Raw genomic sequence first — 11,979 nt, 5'->3', positions numbered from 1 at the left:
AATTTAATCTTTAAAACATTTGTTCAAAAGACTCCTGATCACACCAAATAAACCAATTATTTTGTCTCCTCTGAAAGAGAGCCCGGTAAACAGTAAAGATTCAACTGATGTCGTAAATTGATTTACACTCTTCATGCACTATGATTCGTCTCCCTCGAAAACGTAGACACTGCCTGTCCAATTCTTCAGTTTGGCTATTCATTATAAAATACTTCGTCAAGAACCTAAGAAGATTTTTTTTGGGGGGGTGGGAGGCAGTTTCGATTTATTTGAAATGCCACTACATTTGCTAAAGAAATGATCTAAAATTCAGTGCAGCGTAAAACTTGAACGCAAAACTTATTTCACAGATATTGCTGTGCAACGACTGAATTTCGCCTTCATTTATCATTACTCCATCGCAGAGCCTACGCAGAAGTGGCATCAGAGCAGTGTAAGTCGGGCTTCACTTACCTCTTGTCCCACTGACCAACAGGGTGGACATCCAGAATGAAAGCAAACCCCACAGATGATTTTCAAAGTTTTCACGGGTTTTCCATATAGGACGATGTAAACTCTCTGCGCTTCCCGCAAATCACTGATTCTCATTTCTTGCTTGGCTCTTTCTCCCTTTCAATGGCAAAAGCGATAACCGCCGCCTGATAGCCAGCAGAGCCAATGGACAGGGCCGGCGTGCATGATGCCTGGGCCCGGGACAAAACTATTTCAACGGCCCCGGTTGTCCCCCTCCCCAGACGCCGGGCCTGCCAATCTGAATGCTCTGTGCTCAAGGTGGGCGTTTTGTCTCTCGCTCCGATCAGTGACGGTAACGAAACGCAACGAAAACCCTGGTGAAATAGTGACCCCACGGCGTGAGTATGACACTTTTTTTTTTTTTTTTAAATGTCTCTCTGAATAGGACCCTCTAGGCTGCCTTCATAGAGAATCTGAGGTATTTGAAATGTTAAAGTAAGATAAAGGTATCTAATTTTTAATGTCTCCGCACACGGTCAGTCCGCACATCCTTGCGCAGCACGGATTATGTCTCCCCCTAGTGTCTGATCAAAGGAGTGTTCAACAACTGATCTTCAGATTGTCCTTCTGTCCTCCTTCTCCAAAACTCAGATTTAAGTGGAGAAATTCTTTCTAGACAGACGCAGTATCAACTTTTATATCCACCTTTATAGCCACGTCAACGTATGTAACTTTTATTTTGAAATATACATTTCTAAATTAATGAAGTATAAGTGGATTCTTCCTGGTGTAGTCACACTGCAGTTACATATTATGTCCCGCAGGTGGTCTGTAATGATGTTACTTGGCAGTGCAAACTAAATTCGTTGCTTTTTTTTGGTGGTGGTGCTCAAAATTTGTTTGCTGAAATAAATCTTATACACAATAATACGCTCAATTTTACTTCAACCCACTTGACCCAAAGGAAGCTCCGGGCAAAAGACAGAACTAAACTTCCCAAAAACAGTTTGAAGGAGAAGACACCTTTTCAATGTCCAGCACTGCCACTGTTTTTGAGAATAATACTTTTTTTATTATTATTAATCTTTCATTAATTTTTATTAAAAGCCTCATGATTTTAATATCTTATGAGAAGACCAAGTATATGTGAATTTATCAATTCAGTCTGATGAATTCCATACAACAGGGTAACATTATGTACACATTTGAACCTATTTAAAAGTTATTATTCAACGTTTTGGTCATGTAAATCTTATGAGCACGATTTGTGAAACTGTGACACTCATGTTTATTTAGAGCCCAATATCACTATTTATAGTCTCAGAGGACTTGACATGTGTATAACAAAGTCAAATCAAAATTATATTATGCATAAGTTTAGATCAGTCTTTAGTCTGGTTTTAAAGGTATGGAGAGAGTTTGACTCCCTAATTTCTGTAGGTAAACCATTCCAGAGGAAGGGAGAGCGGTAGGAAAAGGCTCAGTTGCCAGCAGATTTCTTTTTAACTCGTGGAACGACTAATAGTACAGAATCTTGAGAGCGCAGGGTGCGAGGTGGGTTATAGGGTGTAAGTTAGGCAGGTAGGAAAGTGCAAGCCCATGTAAACATTTTATATGTTAATAATAGGTCCTTAAAATCTGCCCTTGCATGGATTGGGAGCCAGTGAAGGGAAGCCAGGACAGGGGTAATGTGATAAAACTTCTTCGTTCTGGTCAGAATTCTAGCAGCAGCATTCTGGACCAGCTGAAGACTATTGGTAGTAGAGGCAGGCAGGCCAGAGTAAAGAACACTGTAGTAATCCAGGCGAGACATGAGGAATGTGTGAACAATGGTTTCTGCATCAGCCATACTTAGAAAGGGCCTAATTTTAGCAATGTTACAGAGGTGATAAAAGGCAGTTTTGGTTGTGAGCACAGCTCAGCTCAGGATTATTCATGTCATGTTTAACGTTTTAACTGAGGTCCTCTGGGGTGTAGAGGAAAGCCAGTCTGAGAGAGAAACATGACAACCTTTTCCCCCTCATCACTAACTCCAGCTGGTCTGGGTGATTCTAATATGACTAGCCACAGTAACCTGGGTCCCTGCCCCGTCACCTTGACAACACCAGCAGTGAATGCTACAGGTGATCTATTGAGTGGTCAGACCATATAGCCAGTGGGATAACATCCTGATGATGACGTAAGCCTCCCCCTAGCCTGCCCAGTGCTGTATGAAGAAACATAAGATATAGTTACATATGCTGGAGTTCTTATGTTATCGTAGGCGCTACTGCTATTGCAATGCTAACGCTAATGCTAATGCTAATGCTAGCCTAGGCTTCTGTTAGTTGTATTGTGTGTGTTGTTCACTGTGTGCTTTTTTCAGTGGTAAGTTGTTATGCCAGTTTTTACCCCACGCTCAACTGAACCCAGTCAGCCACACATATGCATATCTTCATATATCCAGTGCATCCAAAAGATTTTTTTTTTTTAACTGACTTCAGAGTAGGTACTTTTCCATGGCTCAGGGGGAATTGGGAGGGTACTTGTAGTACTTCATGTTACCGGTTGATCAAATGGAAGCTTCACAGACTGACCAAAGACCAACATCTTTTTAACAGATACTCACATTCAGCAAGTGAGAAATAGTAGTAAAAATGTATATTTTTAGAAGCAATTCATAACAGTCTGGAAAACCAGAGCACGCCAAAAGTTCCTAAACCTCTGCAGAGAAGTATCTAAGGTCAGGGAGAGTTATTGCTCAAAAGTCCAGCAGCAGTGTGTATGTGTGCTGCGTGGTATGTGCATGTGTGTGTTTGTGTGTGTGCGTAAGCGTTCTGTGTGGTTTTGCGTGTGTGTGTGTGTGTTTGTATGTGTGCTGTGTGGTATGTGCATGTGTGTGTTTGTGTGTTGCTGGAGGAGAGCAATAGTAAGACTGACAATTTTTTTTTTAAAAGTTTTATTAAAGCTTTATTGCATCTGTTGTACTAATTTTTTTTTTTTTTTTTACTGGTATGCCCTCTTTTTTCCCCTTAACATTAATGCAAAAAAAAATAGACTCTAAACTATCAAAATACTGAAGTCCAACACATGAGCGCAATATTAATTGTAAAAAAGATTAATTTCTCAAAACACACTAACCAGACCATGTGGACAACTCTGACATTGTTTGTTTTCTGGTTTCCCTGCTCATTATCAAGATTTTGGAAGTTACAGTCCAACCAGAAAATTCATAAATGAAATGAAATAAGAATTCTCTACAACAAGAATATTAAACATTTGTAATAAGAAACCTCATACAGTTTAAGTGAATAGAGGAGATAAGAGCAGTGTCCTGTGTTGCTGATGAGAGTTTAGAGTGAGTGAGTGACTGTGGAGTTGAATTTGTAGAGGAGAGTCACTGTATCAGAGGAGATGCTGTAGAGGAACAGTGAGTCAGTCAGACAGTCCTGATCCACTCCACTCAGCTCAGCATCACTTCATCACCACTTCATGGACCACACTGGGATCCAGTTTGGAGTTACGGCACTGAAGCAAACTTTTCATCCAGAACAGACTTTAGACGGCACCAAAATCAAAAGATTCTGGGAGGAAAAAAAAAGAAATGCAGGAAAGTTGATTTTGTTGATGAAGATTACAAGAAATGATTTTGCAGGTAAAATGGTTTAAATGTTAAAACATAGTAAAGGTCCAACTGAGATTATAATGTTAATTAAATTAATGCTATAACTGAATTAAAAGCCTAAGTTTATGTGTTTGTGCAAGTTCTCTTAGAGGCACAGTGAGAGCTGAATGTACCATTTCTAATCTCAACCAAAACAAATGAAGAAGAAGAAGTGGGTGTTCCTTTACTTTAATTACTTTAGATTCTGAAGTTTATAATGTGGGTCATCCTGTATAGCAGAGAGAAGATTCTTTCCTGAGCTTTTTATTAAATTCCCATACAGGTCCAGTTCTCTCAGGTGTGAGGGGTTTGATGTCAGAGCTGAAGCCAGAGCAGCACAGCCTTCATCTGTGATACCACACCATCCCAGCCTACAGAGAGAACAGAGACACACTCTTCACACGTTCAGCTCAGGACACACAGCTCAGTTCAACAGAATTTAAAGCTCATTTTAACTGACCTAAAATATCTAAAACTTCTTTGCAGAGTCTACTCACACACACACACACACACACACACACACACACACACACACACACACATACTTTATGATCCATTTATACTACTACTGCTTGCAATACAGAAAGAAACAGAAAAGGAGACGTTTTGTAGATTTAATCATAAAGCTGTTTGTTTTGCTCGTGACATGACACTATTAAAACATGTACTATAATGAAGAGGCAGTCATGTGTGACTCTCAGAGAGATTAACCTACTTCAGTATCTCCAGTTTGCAGTGAAGACTCTCCAGTCCAGCAGAGAGATGCTTCACTCCTGAATCCTGCAGATCATTCACACTCAGGTCCAGTTCTCTCAGACTGGAGGAGTTTGAGCTGAGAGCTGAGGCCAGAATTGCACAACTTTTCTCTGCTAGAGAACACCAAGTCAGTCTGGAAAAAATGAATAATATATCTAAGTGTGGAACTTTCAGTTACAGACACACACACACACACACACACACACACACCAAAAAAAAAACCACTATACTTGAAAAGAGTTAAAATTACAACTTTCAGAAATCCTTTTATAATCCATTTATACTACTATTGCCTGTAGTATAAATAAATGTGTCTCATCACATTATATCAGACCATATTCTACAAGACTTTAAAATGTTCTCTAGAAGGATCTTCAAACCTAATCTATGAAATCGCTTTTCAGGCACTGTACTTATTCGCCACATACAATAATTACCTAAAGATTGAATTTATCCACATAGTGAATGAACATGTGGGAGCCATTTCATATCATCATCCGCAAAAATGATCGGATATCTGATAGTGTCATTCTTAATGATCTGTGTGTTCTTGTGTGTGGAACTCAGAGGGTTGCATGGATTTAACACACACAGTAAATGCTCATTTTATCCTCACTAATCATCTCTATTGGCTCATCTGAAGTAAACTCCCACAGTCACCATGATATTGCCGTATTTAATTATGATTTACATTAAAAATACTTGAATGCATATAGATCCAATCATGAATTATTGTATTATCAGAGAATGTGCTCTAGTGAAGAGCAGATCGTTGGTGACTCTCAGAGAGATGATCTTACCGCAGTATCTCCAGTTTACAGTGAGGACTCTCCAGGCCAACAGAGAGCAACTGAACTCCAGCATCCTGCAGTTTATTGTAACCCAGGTCCAGTTCTCTCAGACTGGAGGAGTTTGAGCTGAGAGCTGAGGCCAGAGGTGCACAACATTTCTCTGTCAGATCACACCAAGCCAGCCTGTAAAAAATGGTACATCTGAATATTGAACTTGCATTTACACACACACACACACACACACACACACACACACACACACACACACAATTTATTATCATTATTATCATGATTAATAATGTCTGTGATAGTGTATAGAATTTAATAATACTATTGCTGTGCAATACAAACAGAGAGGCAACGACAGACAGACAGACAGACCGACAGACCAATAGATAGATAGATAGATAGACAGACAGACAGATAGATAGAGATACACAGATATTCTGTTCAATGTCGAATATGCTTTTCTCTCTCTCTCTCTCTCTCTCTCTCTCGCTCTCTCTCTCTCACACACACACACACACACACACACACGCGCGCACACACACAACTAAGCTTGTGATAAAAATGCTCAGACACTTCTACTGGTCTGATGATACAATGATAGATCCATATAATATGTTTATCCACATCTGAAGAGGGGTTTGGGAGCCCCTGTGATCCTGGGAGCTGTGCTGTGTGGAGCATGTAGCTCCTGGTAGGGTCACCAAAGGCAGAGAGGTCTCAGGTGAGGGGCCAGACAAAAAGCAAGTCATAAAGCCCTTATGAATAGTCCTCACAAAATGTACAGTTGGAACAAACTCGCACCTGTGGAGCACCTTCTATGAAGCACCTTCAGAGACTGAAGGAGTTTTAAATCTACAGTGTAACCTCACTGTTAGAGAATGTTCTGTACTGAAGGGTAGGTCATGTGTAACTCTCGGAGAGAAGATCTTACCTCAGTATCTCCAGTTTACAGTGAGGACTGTCCAGGCCAGCGGAGAGCAACTTCACCCCTGAGTCCTGAAGTATGTTGTAACTCAGATCCAGTTCTCTCAGACTGGAGGAGTTTGAGCTGAGAGCTGAGGCTAGAATGGCACAACTTCCCTGCGCCAGATAACACTTGAACAGTCTGGGAAAAAATAGCATATCCGAATATTGAATACATTTACAGACACACTGACACACACACACGCACACACACACACACACACACGCACACAGTAAAGGGCAGGCCAAGAGAAGGGCACAGAGACAGGAGTGGCAGTGCAGAATTTTGGTGTTTGTTAATGAAAGTGTTACTTAGTTGAAAAACAGAATTCCAAGAAAACATGGAAAATCCAATAAACCATGGGAAACTGAAAGTGAAACTGAAAGAGGTCTAAAAACAGCAGAAACATCTTTAGCCTTCTTAGCAAAATAGACATACCAGTGCTCTGATACACTGGCACATGGACAATAGACAGGGACACAGATACAGCAACAAAGCACAGGGACCTAAATCAAGGACAAAAGACAAGGATACATGATTATAGTTTGGTGGCCAGCACCAAATACCAGAGGAGGCGACGAACAATAGAACATAACTAATACATAAATATATGTGGTTATGGTTAAACAAATATTACAACTGAGATTTACATAATATTATTTAACAATTAATCTTATTAAACAAAACAAAGCAAAATGTATTTTAAGAACAATTAAGACACACAAGGTGATGTTTGGTCCGCTCAGGCAATTAAGCATGGAAGTTTCCTCTGCCTTCCCCCTTGGAACTCAATAAATAGCCTGTGTTTCCATACATACCCCTTTTCTTGTCGGACATACCTGGAAAAATGACTCAGGCAGGTAACAACGGAGAAAGTAAACTACAGAAACATTCAATAACTAAGTTTGGGCACTAACATTAGCAACTGACAGTGGAATAAAAGGTTTTGGAGGACAAATGTGGTTTTTGTTATTATATACTGCATATTTATATGTAATGTGATAAATGAGGTGGAAACTAAACTGGTGTAGGGGCCTATATATGCGGCCATCACACACAGCTATCTCACACACACACACACACACACACACACACACACACACACACACACACACACACACACACACACATACATATAAAAACATATCTTATTGGATATTCAAAGTAAAAATAATATACTTTATCAACATCTGAAAAGTACCAGCTTGACTCCAACCACACTTCAGAAAAATACAATGTCCTGGATTTATCTGTACTTTATTGTCATGATTAACGATTAACAAGTTTACATTTAAAACTAGTTCAGTCTGTAAAGCAAGGGATTACAAACTGGTTAATCATATAAACTCACTATTAGAGAATGTGCTGTAGTGAAGAGCCAGTCATGTGTGACTCTCAGAGAGATGATCTTACCTCAGTTTCTCCAGTTTACAGTGAGGACTGTCCAGGGCAACAGAGAGCAACTTCACTCCTGAATCCTGCAGTTTATTCTTACTCAGGTCCAGTTCTCTCAGCCTGGAGGAGAATGAGCTGAGAGCTGAGGCCAGAGCTGCACAACTTTCCTCTGTCAGACAACACGCAATCAGTCTGGAAAAAAATGGTACATCTGACAATTGAACTTGCAGTTACACACACACACACACACACACACAAACACAAATACACACAATCAACTTTTAGTGATCCAACACATCATACTGAATATTCAGAATAAAAATGACATGTTCATTCTTTCATTCATTCAGTCAATCTTATTTGAGTTTACTTTTGAAATGCTTGTCAGTTCTTCAGAAAGTTCAGCTTAAGAGACACGTGTGGACTCACAAACACAGGCACAAACTCACCGGAAATCAGTACTATTGAAACTTGATTTACTTGAATACTTGTTTTCATGAATTTGTTTATGTTTTGCTCATATTTCTATGCTCTGCAGCAGCTAAAGAGGGAATATTGGAGTAATCTCTCTTCTGTGAAAAATCTCTCTTTTACATCAGTAACTGCATCTTTGCATTATTGGAGTCATTTAGGACAACATACAACAAAAACACTGTAAAATAATATAAGCAGCCTGAACACATGGGAGCCATTTCACTTTCATCAGTTGAGGATTATGCCCAAATATCTGTTCGTGACACGATTAACAAATGTCTTTGTTATTGTATAGAACTCAATTATACTGCTGATGTGCAACAGACAGACAGATAGATAGATGGATATATAGATAGACAGACAGACAGACAGACAGACAGACAGACAGAAATACACAGATATTTTGTCCAGTGTGTTTCTCCAAGCTGTCCAATGTGTTTCTGTCCCTCTCTCTGTCTCTCTCTCTGTCTCTCTCTCTCTGTCTGTCTCTCTCTCTCTCTCTCTCTCTCTCTCTCTCTCTCTCTCTCTCTCTCACACACACACACACAACAAAAATACAATAAATATGCTCAAACTCTTGTATTAGTCTGATAATACAATGACAGATCTATAGAACAGGTTTATCAACATCTGATGATCTTACTTCAGTTTCTCCAGTTTACAATGAGGACTCTCCAGGCCAGCAGAGAGCAGCTTCACCCCTGAATCCTGCAGTGTATTGTAACTCAGATCCAGTTCTCTCAGAGTGTAGGAGTTTGAGCTGAGAGCTGAGGCCACAACTGCGCAACTTTTCTCTGTCAGATCACACCCTGTCAGTCTGGGAAAAAATGGTACATTTGAATGTCGAGCATTTAAGTATGTTGAGAAAAAAATTACACATTCATTCATTTAATTCAGTCTTATTTGAGGTTACCTTAAAATGCTTGTAATTTCCTCAGAAAGTTCAATGTAGGAGACACATGGACTCACAAATATAGACATAAGCAGACACTAGTACAAGCAAAGCAGACAACAATACAGTGAAAAATTGGTGATTTACAAGAATGGTGATTTACAAGAATGTCTTTCTGCTGTGGCTAGATTTTTATGCATCGCAGTGGATGCAGAGGTAATATTGGAGTGATCTCTTTGTATTATGGGAGTCATTTAGTACAACACACATTAGTAATACTATAAATAAAATAAACACCCTGAACACGTTTTAGTTTCATCAGTTGAAAATTATGCCCAGATACTGCAATGACAAATTTTCTCTGTCAATTTACAATCACTACACCTGCAAATGAGAGGGCACACCTGCACATCAAACTCAAACTTCTCTAGTCACTCAGCACACACACACACATACACACGCACACACGCATAACTGCATACACTGTGATCAACATTTCCTATTGATATTCAGATAGTTCTTTCCAGTTAACAACAATTCAGCCTGGAAAACATCATATATATTGAAGTGTCAGACCCACAGACACACACATGCACACACAGACACACATAGACACACACAAAAATAACTGCACAACAGTTTAACATCCAGTCATCCATCCACTCATGACAGAATTATTAGATAAATTTTCAGGACTGGAAAACAATTTAATATTCCATAATTTTTATGACAGTTGCCCTTTCAGATACCCCTCTAATGTCCCCAAATGGAGAACTTTATTGATTGAGGTGGAGCCCTAAGTCTTCACAGAATTGAAGTCAACCCTCCCATACTCTATCCAATCATTAAATAAAGATCTCTACACACAATCAATTCCTCTGCAGTTAGCGAGTTGTAATTAGTATCAACTTACAGAGCTATTCTGGATGCTTTGACCACTGGCAGCAGATTCAGAAGAAGAGAAGAATCATCTGAAGTCATAGAGGAGCTGGTGATGCAGGTGATGCTCTGTGTGTACTGTCGTAGATCAAACACATCCAGCCTTTCTTCTGAAGTCAGTAACACAAACACCACAGCTGACCACTGAGATGGAGAGAGGTTCGTTTTGCTCAGATTCTCTGAGCTCAGGTAATGCTGGACTTCTTCCACCAGAGAATGATCATTGAGTTCATTCAGACAGTAGAACAGATTGATGGATTTCTCTGGAGATGGATTCTCTTTGATCTTCCTCTTGATGTATTTGACTGTCATCTCACTGCTGTGTGAGTCGCTTCCTGTCTGTGTCAGTACATCTTGTAATAGATTCTGATTGGACTCCAGTGAAAGGCCCAGAAAGAAACGAAGGAAAAGATCAAAGTGTCCATTCTTGCTCTGTAAAGCCTGATCCACTGCACCCTTGTGTAGGTCAAAAACAGTCTCACCTTTGACATTGATCATAAACTTGGAAAATACACTTTGGTTAAACACATTCCTGCTCTTGTTGATAAAAGACAGATAAACATAAAGAGCTGAGAGATGTTCCTGAATGCTCAGATGTGTAAAGCAGAACACCTTCCCCTGGTACAGCCCTAACTCCTCTCTAAAGATCTGGGTGCACACTCCTGAGTACACTGATGCTTCTCTCACATCAATGCCGCACTCTCTCAGGTCTTCATCATAGAAGATCAGATTGCCCTTTTCCAGCTGCTGAAAAGCCAGTCGCCCCAGTTTGCAAATCATTTCTTCGTTTGTCTCTTTGCCCTTGCTGTACTTTTTTTGAACGATTCTGATCTGAATGAACAGAAAGTGTGTATACATTTGAGTCAGAGTTGTTGGGATCTTTCCTTTCTTTTCTTCATCCCACATTCTCTCTAGAACAGTGACTGAAATCCAACAGAACACCGGAATGTGACACATGATATAAAGGCTCCTTGAAGACTTCATGTGTGAGATGATTCTGTTGGCCATGTTCTGATCTCTGATTCTCTTCCTGAAGTACTCCACCTTCTGTTCATCATTAAACCCTCGAATCTCAGTGACCTGGTCAACATATTGAGGAGGGATTTGATTGGCTGCTGCTGGTCGGGAGGTGATCCAGATGAGAGCAGAGGGAAGCAGATTCCCCTGTATGAGGTTTGTCAGCAGCACATCCACTGAAGTTGACTCTGTTATATCACACAGACTCTTATTGCTCTGAAAATCCAGAGGTAGTCGACACTCATCCAGGCCATCAAAGATGAAAAGAACTTTATGCTGATTGCTGTCAAATACTTTGCTTTCCCTGAAAAGGCCATGAAGTAAACTCATTAGACTGTGTTTTTGGTCCCTCATCAAATTCAGCTCTCTGAAAGGAAGTGGAAATATGAAGTGGATATCCTGATTGGCTTTCCCTTCAGCCCAGTCTAGAATGAACTTCTGTACAGAGACAGTTTTTCCAATGCCAGCAACTCCTGTTGTCAGCACAGTTCTGATGGGTTTGTCTTGTCCAGGTAAGGGTTTAAATATGTCATTGCATTTGATTGTTGTGTCCTCTGTTGCTGTTCTCCTAGATGCTGTCTCAATCTGTCTGACCTCATGTTCATTATTGACTTCTTCACTTCCACCCTGCATAATGTAGAGCTCT

The 11,979-nt window shown here is 40.0% G+C and overlaps 1 protein-coding gene across 1 annotated transcript in view; it reads right to left on the bottom strand.

Moving 5' to 3' along the window:
* Positions 1-3,906: 3,906 nt before the first annotated feature.
* LOC115814077 (NACHT, LRR and PYD domains-containing protein 12-like) overlaps positions 3,907-11,979 on the bottom strand; it is a 52,418-nt gene continuing 44,345 nt past the window's right edge. The window contains exons 13-18 of the mRNA XM_030776797.1: positions 8,030-8,203; positions 6,584-6,757; positions 5,653-5,826; positions 4,812-4,985; positions 4,294-4,467; positions 3,907-3,988 (exon numbers count right to left, since the gene is read on the bottom strand). Coding sequence (XP_030632657.1) covers positions 3,907-3,988; positions 4,294-4,467; positions 4,812-4,985; positions 5,653-5,826; positions 6,584-6,757; positions 8,030-8,203 — 952 coding nt within the window. The remainder of the gene's footprint in view (positions 3,989-4,293; positions 4,468-4,811; positions 4,986-5,652; positions 5,827-6,583; positions 6,758-8,029; positions 8,204-11,979) is intronic.

Source organism: Chanos chanos, chromosome 6 (genome assembly GCF_902362185.1).
Source record: "Chanos chanos chromosome 6, fChaCha1.1, whole genome shotgun sequence".
Lineage (NCBI taxonomy): Eukaryota > Metazoa > Chordata > Actinopteri > Gonorynchiformes > Chanidae > Chanos > Chanos chanos.
This window is presented reverse-complemented; position numbering and strand designations above follow the sequence as displayed.